This window comes from Camelus bactrianus, chromosome 13, assembly GCF_048773025.1.
Source record: "Camelus bactrianus isolate YW-2024 breed Bactrian camel chromosome 13, ASM4877302v1, whole genome shotgun sequence".
In the NCBI taxonomy this organism is placed as follows: Eukaryota; Metazoa; Chordata; class Mammalia; order Artiodactyla; family Camelidae; genus Camelus; species Camelus bactrianus.
Genome location: NC_133551.1, coordinates 52,520,090 through 52,543,682, shown reverse-complemented (window position 1 = coordinate 52,543,682; position 23,593 = coordinate 52,520,090). Strand labels below are relative to the sequence as shown.

Sequence of the window (23,593 nt, the reverse complement as noted above, 5' to 3'; positions counted from 1 at the left end):
CCGGCACTGCTTCAGTCCCAGCAATAATACAGTAATATACGCTGTGCATATAAGGTTGACTTCATAGCTAACGTTTAATGGGCACTGACAACATGCCAGGCTCTCTTCTAAGTGCTTACGTAGATCATCTCTCAACTAATCCTCACAGCAATCCCACCAGGCAAGTGCTAGCATCTTCTGCTTTTGACTGATGAGGAAACTGAGGTGTGGAGAGCATACACGGCTTGCCCAAGGTCCCGTGGGTGGTCGGTACTACAGCCAGGATGAAAACCTGGGCAGACGCCAGGGCCCGCATTCTTGGCCACTCTATGGAGCTGCTCAGGACACAGTGCTCTGAATGGACATATCAAGAGGGCTTCTTAATTTTCCTGGTGATTCCTGGCAAGTCAACCAACTTCCCTGAGTCTCATGGGATTGACCTGATTGCAGGGTGGTGGAGAAGGGGGCAGATCCTAGCCAATTAGCTCCAATAACCCTTGGTCCCCACTTCTCTCTTGACCAGTCCTGAGTTCGGGAACCCCCTCTGTTTTGAGTACATACCCCAAGCACTGGGCACTGCTCTTCACCCCAGCAGGGAGTGGAAAAATTACACAGACCTGGGTGTCAGAAATGGGTTTTGTCCCAGGCGGCATCCTTAACTAGTCTTGCTGCCTTAGACAAGCCACTCAAATTCTCTGGGCATCAGTTTCCTCATCTGCAAAATAGGAATGGTTAATGTCAGATAATGAAAATAAAGCACAAAGTCAGTGCTTGGATAAGTATTATGGCAGAGTGCTTTGGACAGAGTGAGGTCCGAGGTAAATATTCACTACATTTTGGTTTTCATACCCTGCCCAGGCCCCACGATAAAACAGCTTTCATTTATCCATCACCTACTTATACTAAGCATTACATGTACATCACTCCTTTTAATCCTCAAAATAACTCTGTGATGTAGGGATTGCTGTTGTCACGGTATCAGGAAACTGAGGCATAGAAAGGGTAAGGAGTTGGTTTAAAGTCATACAGCTGATAAGAGGTGGAGCCAGGATTGGTACCCAGATCTGTCTGGTCCACAGCTCCTATGCTTCATCATTCGGCTCTCTGCCTCCCTCGAGACATGAAGAGCATCCCCAGGGACTTTGATGACAATAGGAAAAGGCAGGTGACCCACAGTGGCAGGAGGGGGCCTTGCCAGAGGGCCAGGTCTGTCCATGAGTTACTGGGGTCAACTCTAGCCATTTCTGCAGGGAGGGAGCATTCCCTCTTACCCGGGGCCGGCCAGCCCCAGGGAAAGGTCATGGATGGTGACAGTTTCCCATCCTAAGTGGGGAGGGCAGTAGCAGTGCAGGGTCCAGATCTGCTCCTGTTCAGAGCTGAATAATCTGGAGCCTTTGAAGAAGGATTTCTGAAAAGCCATCAGGAGTGAATCATTGACTCAGGGAGGCGATGAATCAAAGGGGAGTTCATAAAACAGCAAATGAATCGGGTGTGAGAACGACGGAGGCACTGCTATTCCCCAGAACCCTCTGGGGACAAGAGAGCCGAGAGAAAAGAAATAAAAATAACACGGGGCCTTACGCCTGCTACAAACCCGAGCTGCCCCTCCTTCCATGTGGAAAGACGGAGAGGACAGAGGGATGAGACCCAGTGGTAGGTGAAGTGGGGCCGGAGGGAGGCTCCCAGGGCGCGCTCGGCTCCCTGGTCCAGGCTGCGGGTGCAATTAACAAACGTCTTTCCCCCTTCTTTCCAGGAGCCCTCACAAGAAAGAACACTGATTTTGACGAACACCCAAAATAATGTGAGATCAGGCACCATGCATTATGCATGAGGTCTGATTTAACATGAACATTATTTCTTGTGTACGAGACCATATGCCTCCGTGCTGTCTCTGCAGCCTAATAATACCCAGACCCACCCTGGTCAGGCTCAGCCAGAGACATGTCCACTGGGGGCATGTGTGTGGTGGGGGAGGACCTTGAGGCAGAGCCTTCCTGGTACTTGGCTCATCTCAGGGGAGTCCATTCAGATGCCCTGGAGGTGGGTGGGAGGTAGGTCGCGCCCCTGGAGAAACACCAGGGAGCTAGGGGTGTGTGTTACAGTGTGAAAGTACCAGCATTTGTGTGTGTGTGTGTGTGTGTGTGTATGTGACTAGGTGATGTTGGGTTCATGGTGTGGCGATGTGGGGACATGTGTTTAGCTGAGGTTGTACTGCACGAGAGGGACGACGGCAGGAATGGATAGATCTAATTGCTGCGTGTGTTTGTATATATACACGCATATGTATGTGTGGGGGTGTGTGTTTAAAAAATAAGATCACACATACATACAAACACACAGCCTAACTTTAATTATCTGAAAGAAGCAGGCGAAATCTGGGAGGAGCTGGGAACAATGATGAGCAGGGATGCGTTTGGAAAGCGGTTTATGGGGTGGGTGCTTGAAATCCCCAGAGGAGGGGAATCCCATCAAGGGATGGGAAGGATGGTTGTGTGTGTTGCATCAAATAGCACAGGTGTCAGGCATCCAGTGACTCTGGAGGGCTCAGTGCCAAAGGCCCTGGCATTGGACAGACAAACGGTGTATGGATGTGCCCGCGAGGGTGTCAGCATGTGCGTGAGCGAGCAAGCTGGCAGAGTGTGCCTTGGGGTTTTAGCTGGTTGAGAGGCGTGGGGGCGATGGGTGTGATTGGGAGAGAGAGAGACAGAGGAGGTAGCTGTGATGGCGAATTTCTGAGAACGGCTGTGGGAACAGGCAGGGTGGTAGATGGAGAAGGAACGGTCCTGGGCCAGCCTGTGTGTGCGTGAAGTAGGACAGCTTCCTGTGGAGGCAGGAGCTGCCTGTGCTCTACTTGGCACCTGCTGTAGAGTAGCCAACATGACGCTGATTTTGGGGTATGCTCAGCCATGAGGTGGCCCTGGTGACTGCTGCCATGTCCCAGCTCAGGGACCAATAGAGGGCAGTCCTCCCACACAGAGGCCTCCCAAGTGGCAAGGGGAGCCCTGAACGAAGGGCCAAATGCTAACTCCAGGGCCTTCAAATATGCCGAGCAGGGACAAGATTGATGGCTACTCTGGCTTCGGTGACTAAGTCTGACGTCCCGGATGGATCCCCTTTGCTAAACCTTTAGGGAGCAGCTAGGCCAGGTAACCAACCTCCTCTCACTGCCCAGGTGTGTCTCCCTTCTGGAGCTCAAGCCCTCCTGGGGAAAGCCTGGGACTGAGTGTGTCACTGAGGGCCTGATCCTCCCACATGCAGGCCCTGAAGCTCTCCAGAGGAGACCGGATTCTAAAGAGCACAAAGTGGGCAGCTGTGGCTGGGGGTGGACTGTGGACATCCAGTTAAATCCTGGGGTCAAGGGATGATTGACAGGTCCTCAGCTATGCAGCATAGAAGCCAGTGCCACTTCCTGGGGAAGATGGTTGGGGGCGGGGGTGGGTGGGAAATTCAGATGACCTTGAGTTTCAGGGCCAGGTACCTTCTGGGTCTGCCTGGATGACCACAGGTGACCACAGTGGCTACCTTCCATCTTCCTATTTTAGCCAATCCCCGACTGCAAATGTTCTCCCAGCTCAAAGCAGTAGCAGTTTAGCAGGGACTTTTTCTTCCCCCTGCTATGCCTGGGAGCCACACAGAAGCACACACACAAATTCGTCCACCAACACACAGAGGTTCACGTGGGGAGAGGGAAGATCTCTCTACCAGAATCTGTGGCTGCATGATCTTAGGAAATCATTTTGTTCAAATGAGAAGGGGAGGGAGATGGGATCAGGAAATCCCAAATCTGCCAGGGAAAAGCTTGGGCCTCCTGGGAGGTCAATGTTAGGGACATCTGCTCTCTTGAAGGTAAGGAATTTTGAAGGTCTCAGGAGGGAGCAGGTAGATCTGCATACATCTGGGATGGAAAAACCACGGTCAAGCTCACAGCCGACTGCTGTTCCTGGACTCCATTCTATCCAGGGAGACTCCAGGGAAAAATATTTCTCTGTATTTCCTAAGGTTTCCTCCTTATATAGTTAGCTATGGTTCCTACCATTATCCCAGGCTGGAGACTGGGGGAAGGAGCCCCCAGAGGCCTTCTGTGACCACGGGGTGGGTGACGGGGTAGCTGTCCCAGGCTGGTGTCTCATTAAGCAAAATCCTCGCCAGCCGGGAGATTTTTCTTCCATCTCTTTGCCCACTTTTTTCCTTCTTTTTGTACTACTCCTCAGCTGCTGCTGGTTCTTGGGGGCCACATTGTTTTGCTGTTTTTGAGTTGACTTGCTTAAATAATAAATCCACCCTCTTGGATGGGATTAAGCAGACAATTAGGAAATCAATCAATCAATTGGTGTCAGCTGCAGGCAGAGGCCAGAAAAGGCTCTGTCTTCCTGGCCGCTCTTTCCAACTTCCAAACCTGCAGTGGCTCAGGGCAGCGCGGGCGGCAGGGGGCTCTGAGCGATGTTTGCTCCCATTTCAGGGCCCTGAGGCTGGGACAAATCCAGGAAGGGAGAGACAAGGCGGGAGTGTGGGACCACTTCGAAGTTCTGTACTTAGTAGAGCAGGGAATGAGAGGCTCAGGCAGGGTGGCCAGGGGCTCCCGGGGATGCTGTCACCCAACCAGCAGGTAAAGTTTCCAGCCTACCTTTTAAGAAGACTGGGGAGGGTCCCTGGCCTGCCAGTGCGGGGAATGGAATGGCTGGGACGCAGGTGCCAGCTGCAGGGCTAATCGCTCACTAGGCTGGACCGAAGGAGGGAGAGGGAGAAAAAGGAGCAGCGAGAAGCTGAGCCTTGGAAAACCACAGTGGCCTTTGTACTTGCAGAGAACTCGACTCCTCCTGAGATTTAGGGGCAGAGCCAGGGACCCTCAGCATCGCGCCAGTCATCCCGAGGCCCCAGCCTGCCAGAGCCAGCCAACTCGGGGGCCTGGGAACATCTCTCTGGGCACTCAAGATGCTGTCAGCTGGAGCCAAGGCCTCTCACAGGTCTGGACAGCTTCCCTGGCAGGAGGGGGCCACACACAGACCCTCACTAGGGGCATGACTTTCTCCCTAGTCAAGCGTTGGTGTTTTTGGGCTTTGTCTCCATGAAGAGTAAGAGAAACCCCGTGGTTTCTCCTCAGAAGGGAAAAGAACTGCATCTACGGAGGAAACAGGAAGGGCTGTTTTATTATCATTTTTAAAAGGAGTTGTTTTAAAGGAGAAAGAAGACCTTGACTGGGACATGTGTAGTCTCGGGCTCTGGTCCTGGAATCCAGAGCTGCCCCCTCTTTCCTGACTCTGGGGAGGGGCCTGCTGTGCTGAAAGCTTGAGAAGGGGGTGTCTGAGAATGGCTGTGTTCTCTCCCCAGGTCATGACTGCATGGGCCTTGAGTACTCCCATAGGTATAAGCGTCACTCCCTGGGGATGGGTCCCGGGTTCCCTTGGGGACCTGTCCCCAGAGAGAAGGTGCCAGGGCTTTCTGGTGGCCCAGCTGTTTGTGCTCCCGCTCCACAAAAGAAGTTGGGGCAGGTTGTTTGTAGAGAAGAAGGACTGGCTTTGCCCAAGCAAACAGGCAGGGGTCTCTTCCCTGGCTGCTCAACTCCCACAGCACCCCTGTCTAAGCTGTCAGAACTCCCAGTGGATTCAGGCAGGTTTGGGTACTGTCTGAGGGTGGAAAGCTAGCTGGGGTGGGCCAGCGGGGCCTGACGTGGCTTCCTACTGGCCCAGGACCTGGAATGATGAAGTTGGCCTGGGCCCCACCAGGGAGTACAAAGTGAAACAAAGTCAGGGGTGAGGGGTGTCAGGTGGAGGATACAAAGATGCTGGGCTGGTGGTCCAGGTAGAGAGAGTTAGGCTTCTTCACTGACCCAGAAGAGCAGTTGAGTTGTGCCTGAGGGATGGCTGACCCAAATCCCGTAGGTGTCTGCAGCGTCTTAGGCCCTGGTCTGGTTGCAGTAGAGTCTGTTTGTGGGAGGGGACACGGGCAGCTTCATCCTCCCTAACCTCACTCATCTGAGGCAGGGGCCCGACTGTTGCCCAAGTAACAGGCAGCCTGATACTGGCCTGGAAGGTCACCTTTCTGCAAGACAGTGAGGCCAGAACTTTTGGGGAGGTGAATCAGGATATCCCCTGAGGTTCCCCACAAACCAACCCAGCCCTAGTAGTAAAGAGGACAGGACACAGCCCTGGGGTACATGTTTATGTGAGTAATAAAATATTTACTATAACATAAATATAAAGGGAACTTCCCAGTCTACATTATTATCATTTTTGCAATAAAGATACAAAGAGAATGCACCAAAACATTGTTCCAAAAAATAATAAAAATAAAATAACAAAATTTAAATTCAAACGGTAACAAACAGAACAAGAAATGGAGAAGGGGGAAGCTCCAAAAACATCCAGAAAATAAATAGAGATGGATCAGAAATCTGGAAATCATATTAAAATATCTCTTTCGGGTTAGTGGGTGTACAAAATCCTTTAGGATGGGAAGGGAGTGCAACCCGGAAAACCAAAAATAAAAACCAAGCACAAAATGTTTCTTTCTCCCCGCCAGTGTGTACATATCTCACATATATACATGGTTCCCGCCTCACCCCAGGCTTGGGGAATTTCTCTCCAGGCCTCCCCCAGCATCCTGCATCCCAGGGGTCAGGAAAGGGAGCGGATGGAAGCTGCAAGGACTCAGGCAGAAGGTTCTCAGGGAACGGCTTATTTCTACAGCTGGTTAAAAAATATCTCCAACTTTTCCAAGTTTCGTTTGTTTGTGGCCAGGAGGGCGGGGTCCCGCGGGGAACGGGGGCCCTGCAGTGCGGTGGTCGGTCTGCAGCCGGGCAGAAGCCCCTTCCTACCTGGGTGTGCCTGGGAGCGCAGACCCCTCCGGCGAGGCCGGGAACCGAGCCGGAGCTCGGATAAAACGAAACGAAAAATGAACACTCGAATTTTTTTTTTGTTAGTTTTTTTTTTTGTTTTTTTTTGTTTTGCTTTCTTGGGGGTAGGGTAGGGGAAGGTAAGGGAAAAAATAAATTAGGCTAGATTAAAGCTTTGGCTATTTCCTGCTTTTATACACAGACGCGGCTCTCGCGGCCTCCCCTCCGGGGCCCCGATAAATACAGTATACAGCGATTTAAATTAAGGGCGCGGGCGGAGTTAGAAGGAACCCAGGAGCCGAGAGGCTCCATGAATAAATAAAAACCGTAAAAAACCAAGCCCGGAGGAAGGGTAAGGGGGATGGGGCTCATCCTTATGGAAGAGAAGAGGCGTGGAGCGAATAAAGTGACAGTCCCCCATCCTCGACCCGCAGGCTCGGGAATCCGCGCCGGGGAGAAGGATGGGAAACCCTCCTCTCTTCGTCCTCTCTCCCGGGGAATCCCTAACCCCGTACCGCGTTACCTGTCGCTGTGGGGAGGCCGCTGCCGGGATCCGGCCCCGAACAGCCCGGGGGGCAGGGGCGGGGGTCGTTGAGGGGTTGGGGGCAGGGAGCAGGCAGCGGGCAGGATGCCCGGGGTGGAGTTGGCGCGTTCCGGATCTTCGCTCCTCTCTTTCAGGGCTCGGGTGACGCAGCCTATCGGCCGTCTTCGCCGCTCGCCGGAGAGGGTCGTCCGGGTGTTTGGTTTTGTTCGAAAGTTTCTGAGCTTTTTGTAAAATCCAAAGCAACCGAACAAAAAGAGTTCAGGCCGCGCGGCGCCTCGCCGCGCACCGGCGGGGAGCCCGGCCCGCGGGGTCACTGCACGGAGCCGGGCAGTGTGTGGTGGTGGTGGTGGTGCAGCGCGGCCGGCGGGGGCGGCGGGGGTGCTGAGGGTGGCGACGCACCGCCCCCGCCCGGCCCCAGCTCACCGGGTGCGTAAACGTCGTCCATGGGCGGGTGGCCGGCGCCGGCTGCGGGGGTCATACGCTTCTCCTTCTGCCGCCGGTTGCAGAACCAGACGCGCACTACCTCCTTCTCCAGCTGCAGACTGTCGGCCAAGCCCGTGATCTCGTGCGCCGAGGGCTTGGGGCACTTGAGGAAGTGGCTCTCTAGCGCGCCTTTGACCCCCACCTCGATGGACGTGCGCTTCTTACGCTTGCGGCCCTGCGCCGCGATCTTGTCCAGGTTGGTGGGGCTGCCGCTGGACGAGTCGGTCTCCTCCAGCCACTTGTTGAGCAGCGGCTTGAGCTTGCACATGTTCTTGAAGCTCAGCTGCAGGGCCTCGAAGCGGCAGATGGTGGTCTGCGAGAACACGTTACCGTACAGCGTGCCCAGCGCCAGCCCCACATCGGCCTGCGTGAAGCCCAGCTTGATACGCCGCTGCTTGAACTGCTTGGCGAACTGCTCCAGGTCGTCCGAGCTGGGCGCGTCCTCGTCCGAGTGCTCGCCCACCGACGAACCACCACCGCCCGCGCCTGGGTGCAGGTGCGCCGCCGCCGCGTGCAGGCCGCCGGCGTGTGCATGTCCGTGTGCATGTCCGTGGGCGCCCAGGTGCGGCGGAGGCGACGGCTCCAGCTGCGCCTCGTGGCCGTCCTCGTGCAGTGCGTGGTGCAGGCCCGGCCCCGCGCCTCCGCCGCCCGCTGCCAGCATCCCAGCCAGGCCGCCGCCGCCGCCCCCCGGGTAGGCGGCCTGCGCGTACAGACCGAGCGGTTGGGGCTGGTGGCCCCCGCCGGCCCCAGGCGACGGCGACATGGCAGGGCCCAAGTGGTGCGCTGTGCCGCCCTGCGCCCATGCCGCGCCCGCGTGGGCCGCCCCCTGGTGCACTAGGCGCGCGTGGAAACCGCCGCCACCGCCACCGTCGTCGGCTCGGCCGGTGCCGCCGCCGCCCGCCTTGCCGTGTTCCAGGTGCGGGCCGCCGGCCCAGTCGCCGCCTCCGCCTCCTCCCGTGGGTAGCCACTGGGGGTGCGCTAGGCCCACGGGGTGGCCCGCGCCCGCGCCCAGCCACTCGTGGTGCATCAGCTTCTGCACTTCGCGGTACGCGGCCCCCGCGTGCAACCGTTCGGCGGCTGCCGCCGCTGCCGCTGCCGCGGCGGCGTCCGGGTGCATAAGCGGTCCCGTGCCCCCGGCTCCGCCGCCGGGGCCCCGCGGCAGGTACTGCGCGGTGGTGGCCATGCCGCCCCGCGCCCTACGCCGCCCCGCGCCCTACTCCGCGCCGCCGCCGCCGCTCCGCTCCGTCTGCGGGCCCCGCCGCCGCGCTCCGCCGGCTTAAAGCCCCGACCCGCTCGGCGCTCCGGAGCCCCACCCCACCCGCCACCCATTGGCTGCCCGCGGAGCCGCCTCCCGCCCCCCGGCCTCGGCCCCCGCCCCCCGCCCCTGCTTGTCTCCCTGCCCGGCCGCCCAGAGCTCGCCATTGGCCCTCGCTCCCGGGGTCCCGCGCGCCGGCCGTGCTGATTGGCCGCTGGGGCTTCATTCACAGTCCCCCTACCGTCCGCGTACACACTCACGCCCCGGGGGCGCGGCCGCCACGTGGGGAGTGGCGCGGGGGGTGGCACTGGGGCCACACCCCCTCTCGTCCTGGCTGCGTGGGCCCCGCTTTCCTCTGGCTCTGGAGACTCCGAGCCCGGCAGGTCCCACGTTCCACGCGAGCTGAATTCCCGCCGGCCTCCCGCCGGGGCGGCCAGAAGCCGTGGCGGGGATGGCTGGCTCCGGGAGGCGCTCGGGCTCCGAGAAGCAGCTCAGCCCCGCGCTCCTCCCACAGCAGTGCCGTTGCCGGCGGGCCGGGATTCCCGCGGGTCTCGGCGGCGGCGAGGGCGAGGCGGCGCGGGTCCCCGGCTCGGTTGCGGCGCGACTGCTCACCTCGCTCGCTTCGCCTCTCTCGGCTTCCAGCAGGCACGGAGCTCTCCTCTGGGCGCCTCCCGTCCCGTTTCGTTTTCCCTCGTCACCCTCTAGACCACCCAGCGCAACTCTGTCGACCTCCACGGCCCTGAGAAAGCGTCCGGCGCAGGCAGAGTTGGACCGGCCCCAGCTTCATGCCTCTCACGGGCTCTCCTTTCGGGCATCGCGGGCCAGGTGAGTACCGCGCTGGTGACTCACAGCCGGCGTCGCCGGCGGCAGCGATGCTGCGGGGACGCGGGAGCTTCTGTAACCAGGCTGATTCCGGGGTTCCTGAGTGAGAAGATCTCGAGGTGGAGACTGTGGCTCCGGGAAAATGCTGCCGACAGGGATGGTGGACACACTGGGCCCATGGGCATCTGACCTACACCGCCGCCTTCTCGCTCTTTCTCCTACCTGCCTGCACGGCTCATTGTCCTGGGTCATGGCAGGGTCACGCCCCGGGGAAGCTTGCACTGGGTGAGGAGTGGCATGGACTTGGGGAAGGGCCCTGGCACTTCAGAAATCCTGAGTGCAGTCCGGGAGCTGTCCAGCCTGGCAGGGAGCCCTGGGCTGGAGTTTGATACACTTGGTTGGGGCTGCTGAAGAGGGAACTGGAATTGAAGAGGCCTTGGAAAGGTGCGGAGTGCGGCTGGGGTACCTACTCCACCAGATCTTTGAGGACTCCCTGAAGGATCCTGAGTGGACTGTGGCCTCAGTAGCAGCTCTTCAGTGCCACAGTGGCTGCAGGCTGAGTAGAGTGAGCTGTAGTCTCCATGTCTTCCCCACGCTGAGGCTTGGCTCTCGGGGAGTCTTCCAGCTGCCAGCTCACCACCTCTTTTCTCTCCCTGATCTTGCTTCCAATGGGTTCATAGATTCCAGGGCCCTGGGGGGTCCTAGATCACAGAATGGATCTGGGGACACAGCTAGGATCCTACTGGCAAGTCAGGCCTGTGCAATAAAGCCTCAATGTGTAAAGAGGGGTGATGGGGGGGTGCTCAGGTGATCCCAAGGATGACTGGGACAGAGTTGACAGTGAAAAGGGCCATCCTTGGGCACAGACTGTGCTCATTCAGGCCCTGAGCACATAGGACTAGCCTCTGCCTATCCCCCAAGGGATGGAATGGGACAAGGCAGGATTATGTCTGCCACTGGCTACTGTCCTGAGCAGGCTCCTTAGGTACCACTCTCACTGCAAGAGCTGTGATGGAGCCCTGGGTCTGAACTTAGCTAGGGATGCTGGGCTTTTCTGGACTCTGGCTCAGGAATTGATCACCTTAAGGCAGCCCAGGACTTCCTGGTCCATTCACTTTCCTGGCCTCTCTCCCAGGCCCAGGAGGTAGGACCAAGGCTGGGAATTCTGTAGTGAAGTGTCCTCTCATGCCAGCCCTAACCAATCATGCATGACGTTGAAGCTTGGGCTTCCAACTTGGAACTGCCACTATCTTCTTGGGCAAAAATAACTCTGGTCCAGTCTCCCTAGCACTTGGTTCTTCTACCTGTAAACTGGGGATAACAGTACCGTAGGCAGCCCACCTGTCTCACTAAGGTAAGTCAGAGGGTGGTACAAGACAATGGAAGGGAAAAGCTGTCAGAAAGGGCTTTTACTGTGGTTGTTTCTATTGTTGGTGCCCAGTGACTAGAAAGATTACTTCCCCTCTCTAACTAAACCTGTTTCCACATCTGTAGAGTGGGGTTGTGGAGGTTTGGACTAGATGACCTCTCTGGTAACCTCTTTTCCAGCTCTGATGGTCTTCGAGTCTAGAAATCTGTCTCAGTGTCTGTTGGAAGAAGGGAAGTGTTTGGAGTGGACAGGTGTCACGTCTGGAATGCTCACCATGAGCAATGGGTGCTTTATGAAGTGCTTGTCATTTGTCATGTTACCTGCCCTGAGGGAGAGCACAAGGATTGTTCTCCTAGTGCACAGATGAAGTAACTGAGGCTTGTCTGAGGGCACAGAATGCATGGAGGTCCCATTCATCATCATTCTCCTCAGGGCTGTGGGATGGGGAAGGGTGACTGCGGAGGAGGCGGCTTTGGCCGTCATAGCTGAGAGAGCTCACCGCCCTATCTCTGGCCAGCTGGCACTCCTGAAGCTGACTTCCCAGGTCTGTGCTCAATTGAGGAGTGGCAGCAGCCAAGCCAGGCAGTCATGCTCCTAGGTTACCACCTTGTCAGCTAGCATATCTCAGTCCCAGTCCCATTACCCCCTTTAACAACCCTGTGGTCCTGTGCTTGTTGCTTTGCCCGTTGGAGCCTCAGTTTCTACATCTTAAAGTGAGAACGGTAATGCCTGCTTTTCAGGTTTGCTCTGAAGCTGCAAGGATAAAGCAAAGCATATAACTTAGATGCCTTCTTCATGTGGGATGCTACCCTGGGGTTAACAGCAGTGTGAACTAGGAAAGAGTAACATTCTTTTCTCTGCTTTGGAAGTTTCAGATCCTCTACAAAGATATGGGTTGGGTCTTGAGTCAAAATTTTCTTGTATTTGAGAGTTAAGTTTTCCCTAGGAAGTCTCGACATCCCCTTTGCTCTTGCTCCAAGAGATTCTGGGTGGGACCTTGGGGGCTGTGCCATGGCCATTGGCAGAGACACCTGCTACAGAACTTCGCCTCTCTCCAGGAGCCCTACCCTCACAGACCATGGAGAAAACTTGGAACATGGAAGTCAGACACCCACCTGACCCATGCAGACACAGGATGGTTTAGGCATGTGAACAGAGGTGCTTTCACACACATGCAAATACACATAACACACAGATACATACATGCAATTTGGCCTGGGGACAAACATACAGATTCACAATAGGAACACATGGACTTACATCATTAGGTCGGATATTCAGAATCACATAAACCAACACACAATGATAAATACAGGCTTGTGTCTCAATTGGAACATTCGCAGAGCCCACGCAGAGGCTGAAATCAGCTCAAATAGGCATTCCTTCGGTGACACAGAAATGGAGGAGACCTACGGGCCGTTGGGGTGACAAGCATGGAGGTTGTCAGCTGGCACTGTCTCTTCACACAAATGGGCACACCCTCGTGTGTTCACAAACGTGAGCACACCCTCTCCCACCCAGTGCACAGATACAGAGAGGCCCACTCCACGCATCACACAGACACCTACACCCTGTAGGAACTAACCCATTTGCACAGCGGATCAGAGAGCAGAGGAACGGGCTGTACCCAGCCTAGAGCTCAGTCCATGTGGTTCTGGGGTCCCACTCATCCTAAGGAAGTGGGAAAGCCCTTTCTTTTCATATTCTTTTCACTCTCCTTGTCTGTGGAGGGCAGCTCCCAGCCAGGTCGCCGCCAGCCTCAGAGGCTCCCGGGCCTCCCTCCCCAGCAGGGGCCCCTGCCCAGCCTGCCCCCAGGCCAGGAGCTGCCCGGGCTTTCCCAGAGTGGCAAGGCCTCCTCCAGGCTCTGGAGTGTGACCGAGCGCCTGCTCATTTGACACAGGTCACCGAGCCTCCAGCAGATGGGGCCCTCGCTGTGGGGGGTCTCTGAGCCAGAGGGGCTGCAGGGGGAGGCTCTGTGGGGATGAACCACAGCTACACAAGCCCCGCTTACTCTCTTTGCAAAGTCCCAGACCACAGACACAAACCCCCGCAAGCTACATTCACACGCCAGACTGAGAGATTCAGATGCGGTCTCTAGCAAACGACCATGCTCCCCATCAGCATCGTTGCAGCCACACATGCACTGTAATATTCCAGACTCATGTCCCAGATGGGTGAGCCGACATGATGGCGCACAGAACAAGATTAAGGAGGGAGGAAGAGGGGGCAGCTGGGACTGACTGCTCTCCCTGGCCTCTGTGTCTTGTCAGTTGGTCAGGGGGGTCCTCCTCGGAGTGCAGGAGACACTGGGAGCACACACAGCCACAGACCTAAGGCCTTTTCAGTGTTGGGGGATGACTGCCTGCAGGACACTCCACCTGGATTCCTCTCAAGTCAGGAGTGCTGAGCAGAGCTAAAGAGAGGAGAGATCGAGCCAGTGGGGAGGGCGGCTGGAGGAGTTCGTGTCCTAGGATGCCCTTCCGTGTGCATGGGCTTTAAGTCTTTGTCTGAGACAGGCTGGGCTGGAAGTGGGGTGGGACGCGGCCAGCACTCACAGCGCTCACACTTCCTTTCCCTCCTGCCAGTCTTCTCATGCCCTAGACCTGGTGTTCTCAGAGTGTCAAGGGTTCTGTGTTCCATTTTGGCTCAGACTCAGGCCTGGATGACCTTGGACCAGTCTCAACCTCCCGATCCCTCTCAGCCTCAGTATCCTGGTCTGTAAGCTGGGCGGGATGGTCACCACTGGGTTCTTGTGAAGGCAGGATGAGATCACTGCCCTAATGGAAACTTGGAAAGGGAAAGTGTGGCTTGGTTTTCCTCCCTGGCTGCCAGGGGTGAGTAAGAGGCTATGTGAGCAGGAGCGGAACCTGCCTGCTCCCCTAACCAGTTCTTGCTAAGCAGTGTCAGGCATGACCACGCCCATACCCTGCTTATTCTGTGCTGGAACGTGTTTTTGACTGGAAGAGTCTGGCAGGGTCCTGGCTGCTGCAGATTCCAGCCTGGATAGGCGAATCCTCAGCCTCTGTGCAGGTTGGTGCTAGCTAGGCAGGTTCACAGATCTCACCGCCGTCCAGAGAGCTCTCCCACGTGGCGTGTGATCACTCAAGCTCTCGAGCCCCACCCCTCTAAACTCAGCTCCTCCAGATGTCCTACCTCCTCTGTCCTTGCTGTGTTCACAGGCACCTGGCATAGAGGAACAGAGGAGTGGGAGAGGCGTGGCTGCCTTTGGCAGTCTCATTTAAAGTTCCCGATCTCTCAATTTTGGTTAAGGGATGGAAAGATAAAAAGTGAAATACTTCTTAGGGATGAAACTTTCCTTGTATTTTTTCTCCCCTGCCTCAGCCCCCTAGGTCTCCGGGTAGGGGTGAGGTTCCTCCCAGTGCATTGTTGGAATATTCAAATTAGAGGTGGTCAATTGCTCTTGAAATTTACTTTCATTTTTAGCAGAATGGCAGCCTCCGAGCTGGTGTTAATGCCCACAGTCCGGTTATGCAGAACTCGCTCTCTGCAAATCGGTAAATCGTAAGTGGGGATTAATCACTCTAAAAGGCTGGGGCTGGGTTTGAGTTTCTCTCTCTCTCCTTTATTTATTTATTTATTTTTAAAAAACACACTTTTTATCTGAATGGCTGCAAAATTCACCACCACAGGGTGGGGTGGGAGCAGCAAGGGATAATTTAAGTTTTTGTGGCCATTGTTAGAGGAGTGAGGTGCCTTTCTGAGCCTGGTGTTGACTTTGTGGCCTGACTGAGGGGTGAGGGTGGGCAGCCTGGGAGGGGTGGAAGGGAGGGAGGGGAGTTCCTTTGTGTTTGTGTGCATTACAGTGTTTACAATAGTGTGTTGGGGGCCTGTGTGCATGTATATGTGGGTGACTGTATGTTAGCATGCTTGCATGAATTCGTGTTTGTACTTTATAGATGCCCATAAGTATTTTTATCCTTGTGTTAGGGTGCTTGTGCTTGTTTTGTATTAATATGTGTGCATTAGTGGTTGTAATTGTGTCAGACAGTGCTTCCCTTTGAAAGTGGCTTTAAAGGCTATACCTCACCTTCCTCAGCCTCCAGGAAGCTCTTGAGGGGGAGTAGGTGGAGCTGGAGAGAAGCCCCAACTTCACCTGCTGGGGGCGTGGCTCGTGGTTAATTTACATATTCATGAATGGCTGCTTCTCGGAACTCCCCTCTGGAAGAGACTGAGTCTAGCCTGAGGCTTTTCACAGCAGATGGGGAGATGGGAGGTCAGCCTCTCACTCCTCCACTCCAGGTCTAGAGGCTGCCTCCTCCAGCTGTGGACTGGGAAAATCCAACACCTATGGTTCTGAACCCCACTTCTGCACAGCTTTGTTGCACACAACTCTAGCTCCTGATGGGAGCTGTGTGGCCATCAGGGGGAAGTACTTTTTCCTTCCAGGTCCGGGATGCCCCTCTGAGGGCTTTTGGGGATGGGAGGTCATGCTTCCAGCCAGGACCAAGCTGATGAATGGGACTATCTTCTACTTTATGCCCACACTAGGCCAGCCTCTCTATTCCTGACTTTCTCCCTAGCTTAGTGCAGCCTAGATTTAGAGCAGTAATTATTTTTAAATTATCCAGTAATGACATTCCTAGGGTGTTGGTCAGGGTACATGAGTATGAGGTTGGACTGGACTTCTTCCCTCCAGGCCCAGAGTGTGGGGGTTTGAGGTCAGATTTAGTGGGCCTGGTCTTTACATCAACCCACTCCTTCCTCTGATCCCCCCTCGCCCCTTTCTTTTCTTTCTTTCTTTCCTTCTTTCTTTCCTTCTCCCTTTCTTTCTTTCTTTTTATTCTTATTTTTAATTGAACTGTAGTCAATTTACAATGTTAGTTTCAGGTGTACAGTAAAGTGATTCAGTTGTACATATACATACATATATATATATACACATACATATACATACATATATATATATATATACACATACATATATATATATTTCAGATTCTTTTCCATTATAGCTGGTTACAAGAAATTGAATATAGTTCCCTGTGCTATACAGTAGATCCTTGTTTATTTATTTCATATACAGTAGTGTGTATCTGTTAATCCCAAACTCCTAATCTATCTCTCCCCCACTTCCCCCTTTGCCGCTGGTAACCAGTTTGTTTTCTATGTCCCCGAGTCTATAACCCTCCCAGGCCCCTTTCTCCATGGAGTCAGCTTGGGTAGCCTGGACATCACTGTATACCACGGTACAGATGGCACAGATGCCCTGTTCTCTTGTTCATGTGCCTCATTCATCGCCTCACTGCATGTGCTTCCCCCTGCCCCATGAAGTAGTCTAGCCTGGAGTCGGGGGAGGGACAGAATGATATAGCTCCCTGGCTGATACAAGTTGGGAGGGTCTGGAGAGAGTTGGCTGGGCTCAATGCTGGCCTTCTTCAGCTTTCTTGAGAGTAGCAGGTGGAGGGCAGAAGTGGCAAAGGAGGATTTAGGAATTATATTTTCCCAGGGACCTCTTAGCATCTTTATATATCTCTGGTGGCAGACATCTGTCTGAGCTTAGAGTAGCATCTGCCTGGGCTGGAGACAACATCTGTTTGAGGCTGGGACACCTGGCTGAGCCCAGAACATTATCTGGCCCCGGGACAGCTTTTGTCTGGGTCCAGGACATGTGTCTGAACCTGGCACAGCATCTGTCTGGGCCTGGTGCAACATCTTCCTGGCCTGGGGGCGACGTCTGTTTGCGCCCTGGACATCTGTCTGACTTGGGGATGTCTGCTGAGCTTGGAACAATACCTGTCTGAGCCTGGGGGTGGACTTGTCATTGCAGATAAAATCACCCTCGAGTCTCAACTTTTGTTTGTGGCTGAGAATAGAGTATGTGCCAGACTCACGTCCCTGCTCTCATTTCTACCCGGGAGGGGCTCTTTGGTAGAGGGCCTCAGTTTACCTCCATTTGTAGGCCCATCGGCCTGCTTGCTCTGGGCATCTCAAGGGACAGCTAAAGCCTATACCCTAGTGGCTCTAGGAAACTGAGGTTAACAGAATAGGGGAAGTGGATAGGTTATAAATCTAGTGACTGGTCTAGGACCATTCTTCCTTCCTGCAGTCCCTTTGTTGAATCAAATCAGGATGCTCCCCCAAGACACAGCTTGGTCATGAAGACTTGCCTCCTGAGAAGCCTTTTGTTGCTCCCAACCGTGTACATGATCAGGCCCACAGTGCCCTTGGCCCTGCCCCTGCCGACCCGCTGAACCAGCAGCACAGAACTTCTTTCCTACAAACACACTGGGTCCTAATGATTCCCTAGCTTTGTGCACACAGTTTCCTTTCCTTGGAGTGCCTTCCCCACAGCCCCATCCTCTGATCACATCCTTCAGGTCCTAGTTCAAGGGTCACCCACTCCGAGAAATCGTTTCACTCCCTCTCTAGACTAAGCCACGACCTCTGCCCCATTTCTGCACTGTATTGTGAAGACCACCTCTGTGTGAGCATATATAGGCCTGTGCTGTCATCACCCTTTGTATCTCTGTGTCTCCTGCAGGACTGTGAGCTCCTGTGGCAGCCGGTTCTGATTCATCTCTGTCTCCCAGCACCTGGCCCCACCCCTGGTCTAAGGTGTTACCAGTAAGAAGTGCCTATTGGGGGACCACATGCTTGTGGCACTGTCATCTCTTTTCCTTCTTTTTTCTAAATGAATGGGGTGGTGGGATACTGGCCTTCAGTTTCAGAAGAAAGTAGACAGTGGCTTTCAGTCTCAGAGGAAATGGGCTTCAGGGAAGAGGGCACATCTTCTTATTTGTTCCTGGTTGGTTGACTGAAGGGAAAGGGTGCTGGGTAGTGGGCCCAGAGCACCCCGGTCTTGCCCAGAATTCTCTATCTGTGACCAGGATGAAGATGGGTAGGATCCAAAGATTCGATTCACAGGCTACTGACAGGAGCAGGGAGGAGCAGTGAGGGTCAGGAAGCAACAACGGATACAGACATAATGGCCTGTCTGTGGGCTGTAGGGATGGGACCACATCTAAGAAAGAGGACCTTTACCTGGGTCCAAGCCCCATCCCTGATGGCAGGTGGGAGAAAGAAGACCTGGCTTAGCCTGTTGGAGAAGTTGCAGGGTTCCTGGGCCGGCTTGTCCTGCCAGAGAGGGAAAGTCACATAAGGTGTTATTAATATAAACGCTGTGTCCAGAGCAAACTGCTCTTCCTGGCCAGGTTCAGAGGAGAGCGCGTATGGGAGGGAGGATGAGTAGGGAGGCTGAGTAGGGAGGCTACAGAACCGTGAGGAGGTGGCCGAGAAGTGGATGCTCCCCAGGGTCTCTGTCTTGGTGGTTTTTATTCCGTCCAATAGAAATAGCTTTATTGTTTTTGCTGATGATAGAAACCATGCAAACTCATTTGTCAAAATTCTTTACCTCAGAAATACAAGAAACAGAAAGTGGAAGTCCCCTGTTCATCTCTCTGCCTCCCCTCTCTTAACTACTCCTACTGGCTATATCTTCCAGGACTTGTTTGCATGGACACATGCTATTTAATAGAATTGCTAAGATTTATCGAGTGCTTACTGTGTGCAGGAATTGTACTAAGGGCTTCTACTTGGGTTTATATTGTGAGTCCTCACCAAAACACAATGAATTAGGTACAACTCTTCCCCCCGCCCCCCGGGCAGGGAGGAAGTAATTAGGTTTATTTATTTTTAGAGGAGGTACTGGGGCTTGAACCCAGGACCTTGTGCATGCCAAGCGTGCACTCTACCACTTGAGCTACCCCTCCCCACTGCAACTCTTATTCTCACTTTACAAATGAAGAAACTGAAGCTCAGCGATATTAATAATGATAGCCCACGTATATTGGGTGCTTGTGAGATGCCAGGTCCCATTCTCAGCACTTTCCACATTATCTTGTTTAATGCCTGTAGGAGCTAGTATATGGAATGCCTGGCAGGTAGTAGGCAATCGTGGTGGTTGATACTTCCAACTTGGAAGTTCAAGAATCTATCTCAGACGATACATCTAGGATCGTTCGGTGGGACCCCTAGATAGGAGGGCTCTTGTCCCAAACCTCCTAAGCTGCAGGCAGCCTCCCTGATGCCTGGAGATGCTGACTCAGCAGCAGAAGATGTAAATTCCTACCTTGGTTTGCATATGATTTACACATATTTATTTATGAGTGTCTTTGATTAATGTCAAAGCGCCTCGGTGATTTTTCTGCCAGGCTTCAGGGCCCTGCAGAGGGCATGGTTAGGGTGGACTGGCTGCAGGCTCTAAATGTGCACACATCGGGGGCGGTTGGGTGGGGCAAAAGTGACAGCCGTGGAGAAGTTGATGGCAGCTGGAGGGCTGAGTGGGCAGTCTGGAGCTTGGGATTCTGGAATGGGTGATTTAGGCAGCTGGTGTGAGTAGGGGCTGTTCGTCGGCATAAGGCAGGGTCCAGTTAAGTGGCTGGGGCAGGGTCAGAGCTCCAGGCACTGGGGTGAGTGACTAGTGGGCTTGTAGGCGGCCGTGGTCCTAGAGAAGCCAGGCTGCCTACTTTCTAGGTAGGAACTCAGACCCAATGAGCCCAAGGACAGGATCTGGGGTTCAGGTTAGGACACATGCTCTAACCTGGTGAAGGCTTCTAAGATAAGCTAGCAGCTCAGAGGCAGGAAGGGCCTTTCCTCCAAAGTGTTCCTCCTGGTGCTGCCTGGGGCAGGGATTCCCCTGCTAGGAGGCTCTGGGAAAGGGAGAGCTCTCTGCAATCCAGGCCTTGAGAAAATCTACCAACGAGCAGGAATATTCTGTGTGTGCTGGCCAGGCCCAGCCCTGTGCCTGGCACCATGGGGAAGACCAGTCCCAGCCTGCAAACCTTGGCAGGGGAGCCAGGGAGATAAGGCGGGAAGGGGAGGGCCGGACCTTGATTGAAGGCTGCATGCCTGGCAGTAGAGGAGCACTTTTATCCACCATCTCCTTTGGTCCTCAGCAGACTCAAAGGTGGTGGCTGTCTTATCTCCTCAATACAGAGGCAGAAGCAGAGACTCAGAGAGCTGCAGTGACTTGCCCAAGGTCACACAGCAAGTGGAGGAGCTCAGATTTAAACCCAGCCCTGTCTCATTCTACAGCCTGAGCACGTAGCCAGTTTATTCTGCCTCAGCCAGGTGTGACATAAGGATCATGCCTACCTGGCTTAATTGTTCTGTAGGGAGCATAGCTCAGTGGCTGGCGCATGCTAAGTGCTCAAGAAAATTATGTTTTTTCCCTTAAGTGATAGAGCTAGGATTATTATTATTGCTATTTTGGAGCTGGGATTCTTAAATCATGATGTAGTGGACTCAACTGTTTGCATGGTATGGTACTGTAGTTCTTGCCAAGGCTAATTGGGAGGGGTATGGTTGGGGACAGCATGACCTACTCTATGGATTGGACAAGCCCTTGTCATGTGTGGACACTGATGGCCATCAGCATATGGGAGGGGCCACCTGCAGACCAGAGCCCCTGTCAGCTCTAGTCCTAACCCTGGGTAGGGTGGGGACATTGAAGTTGTCTAATTAGAATTGTCTGGATATGTGTGTGTGTGTGTGTGTGTGTGTGTGTGTACAGGAAAGGAGAGACAATTTTGGGAGCTCTGTCAGTAGGCAGTGGTTAGGGCCCTTTCTCATTTCCAGTGGCAGAGATGAATCAAGTGAGGGAGTGAACCCTCATGTGAGGGTATGAGGGAAATCACTCCTGGCAGAGGGAATAGCAAGTGCAAAGCCCCTGGGGTTGGAATGGGCTTAACGTGCACATCTTCCTCAGTAGCCACAGAGACAGTATTGACTTGTATCTTCCAGTGTTTGAGGCAGAGGAGCTAAGTGGGAGCAGGAGTCATTCATTCATTGGTTCATTCATTCATTCAACAAGTATTTAGCACCTGCTATTGTGCCAGGTGCTATCCTAGGTGCTGATGGCTAACACTTCCTGAGCACTTACTTACTTATATTTCTAAGCACTTTACTATATTACTTCATTTAATTTTTACATCAACACAAAGAGTCCTGGGGGGACAGTTGGGCTTTCTTTGATGATTTCAGCCTCTTCCCATCTCCCAGCCTCCTCAGACACTCAGTGTCTGCCACTCAGAGAGGTCACGGTCCCCACAATGGGTGAGGTGGGTGGTCCTGAAAGCATCACGGCTCCAGAGTCTTTCGTGTCCTGGCTGGGCCCTGCCCAAGATCAGGCCCTGAGCCTCCTGGAAGCCACCCTGTAGAGGGTGGGGTGCCCACGTCAATCTCATTCAACCAGGCTTGCCTCAGAATTTCTTCTCCCTGGGGCTCCCAGTCACATCTTCCCTGTATCCCCTTCACTGCTTAGTGCCTGGCACCCCCAGCATCTCTCTGCATAGCTCAGCCCTGTCTTCTGGGCTCTGCTCAGGGAGCCAAGTTGCAGCTCAGAGCTGATGCTCTTGGCAGGAAGAAAAGAAGGGTCTGTACTTGCTTTTTGATGGGACTGTCCTGAAACACTCCCTGTGCTTCACTAACTCTGATGGAGGTAGCAGGGGCAGTGCTCACCTGGCCTGGCTCCCTCATTCCTCTCCTTGAGATGTGAGCACACAGACCCCAGCCAGGGTGGTTTCTCAGTTCCTGACCACCTGCCTGTGCCTGTGACCTGGGCTCCTCACCCTTTCCTGCAGGGAAAGGTACAGAGAAGAGGAGATTGAAAAGTTGCTCAAAATTCAGAGGTCAAGGAAGGAGTCTAGTGCTTCAGTCTTTGGGGAATAAAGAAACCTGGTCAAGAAGATTTTGTGGGTGGGACAAAGGAAATGGAAGATCTTGTTCTGATGGGCTATGCTAATCTGGAAACCATCTGTCTTCCTATCCATCCATCCATCCATCCATCCATCCAACTGCTGACTGAATACCTAACACAGCCACTAGTTCAATTATGCTTACTGAGTGCGTATGTTAGAGAGCTGGTCAGTGTTTATATTTTTGTAACCCTTCTGTTTATGTATTTCCTCTCCCCACCTTGTTCTTAGAGAAGTCCCTTGAGAACTTGGAGTCCCCATCCCTATAAGAGCCAAGAGGAAATGCTCTGTCTCGGCTGTGGGGTTGTCAGCAGCTGCCAGGCTTGGGTACCCTGGGTCGGGAGGGCCCGGGTCGTGGGGAATCTTGCATGCTGCTCCCACTCCTGCTGGGCTGGGCCTGTGACCCTCGCTGTGACCCAGCCTGGAGGATGCTGTGCTGCTCCAGAGGCAGGGACTCACCTCCTGGCAGCCTGCCTGTGTGGCTGCAGGGGCTGCTGGCCCCTCGCCAGCATGGAGCTTTTGGAGCGGGGAAGTTGTGTGGGTGCGGAGCCTCTCCACGCTGCTGCAGTAAACAAGCAGGCTGGGACTCGAGGCGGGAACCGGGGCAGGGAGTGGCTGCCATGCTGGGCTGGTGAGAGGAGGAACCTTGTGGGGGCTCAAAGGGGCGGGCGAGCGCTGAGCCCTGAGCTGCTGCTGTGGTCCTGGGGAGTGAGGCCACTCCCCCTGCCCTCCCATCCTGCCCTCCTCCCTGCCCAGGGCAGACCTGTGGGGCGGCTCAGCTGCCCCAGTTGGAGGTAAAACTACAGAAGGAGGAGCCATAAACAAAGACCCAAATCAAGACAAAGAGACACGGAGAGGCAGAGGGTTATAGACATGGGGGTTCAGAGAGAGAGACCGAGACTCAGAAAGACAGAATCAGGTGAGAAAGGCTGAGAAGAGGAGGGTTGGGGAGGAAGTCCAGGGCAGGAGGAGAAAGTGGTGGGCTTAAGGGAATCACTCTTCCAAAGGCAGGAAGTCCGGAGCTTAATAATGGTCTCCTCCCATGTGGCTAGCACCCCATGGTGAACAAAACTTTTCCACTTGCTTAAGCTCATTCAAGCCTCACAATAGCCTAGCTGAGATGCGATTGGAGTCCTCCGAAGGATGGGGGCAGGGATGTGCCCCCTTGTGGGGAGCAGCAGGGGGAGGAGGGAGCCACAGAGCTGGCCCTGGACCCCGAGGACTGGCTGTGAGGTGGGTTGCAGAGTTGGGGGCGGCGAGGTGTTTACAGGCAGAGCCCCTAGCTGGAACTGAGTTCTGCCAGTGACTGAGGCTTCCCCCACTGGGCTCAGCCTATCGATGCTGGACGTGGCTGGCCTGTGCTGGACGCTCCTGCTGCCGTGAGATTATTGCTCCTTTTCCCGGGAGGAAGAAGCGATCTGAGCCAGGAGGCCTCCCTCTTGGTCCCCTTCCTCCTGTCCCCGGGCTGCCTGACTGAAGGTGTGTGGACTTTTGATGGCTTCCAGCTGAAACCGTCTCTGGGAATTGCCTTTGGTGGAAGGGGGCACCTGGCCCAAAGTTAGGCTCCCTCCCTTGGGACAGCCTGCATCCAATG

General features: G+C 54.6%; 1 protein-coding gene and 1 long non-coding RNA gene across 2 annotated transcripts in view; one reads left to right on the top strand and one right to left on the bottom strand.

The window, feature by feature from the left end:
• Positions 1–6,129: 6,129 nt before the first annotated feature.
• On the bottom strand, positions 6,130–9,095 carry POU3F1 (POU class 3 homeobox 1). The gene has a single exon (XM_074376792.1). The coding sequence runs from the start codon at positions 9,019–9,021 to the stop codon at positions 7,666–7,668; it is 1,356 nt and encodes a 451-aa protein (XP_074232893.1). The 5' UTR covers positions 9,022–9,095; the 3' UTR covers positions 6,130–7,665.
• A 212-nt stretch (positions 9,096–9,307) lies between these two features.
• LOC123618277 (uncharacterized) overlaps positions 9,308–23,593 on the top strand; it is a 67,479-nt gene continuing 53,193 nt past the window's right edge. Inside the window, exon 1 of the long non-coding RNA XR_012511338.1 lies at positions 9,308–9,918. This is a non-coding gene — a long non-coding RNA (uncharacterized LOC123618277). The remainder of the gene's footprint in view (positions 9,919–23,593) is intronic.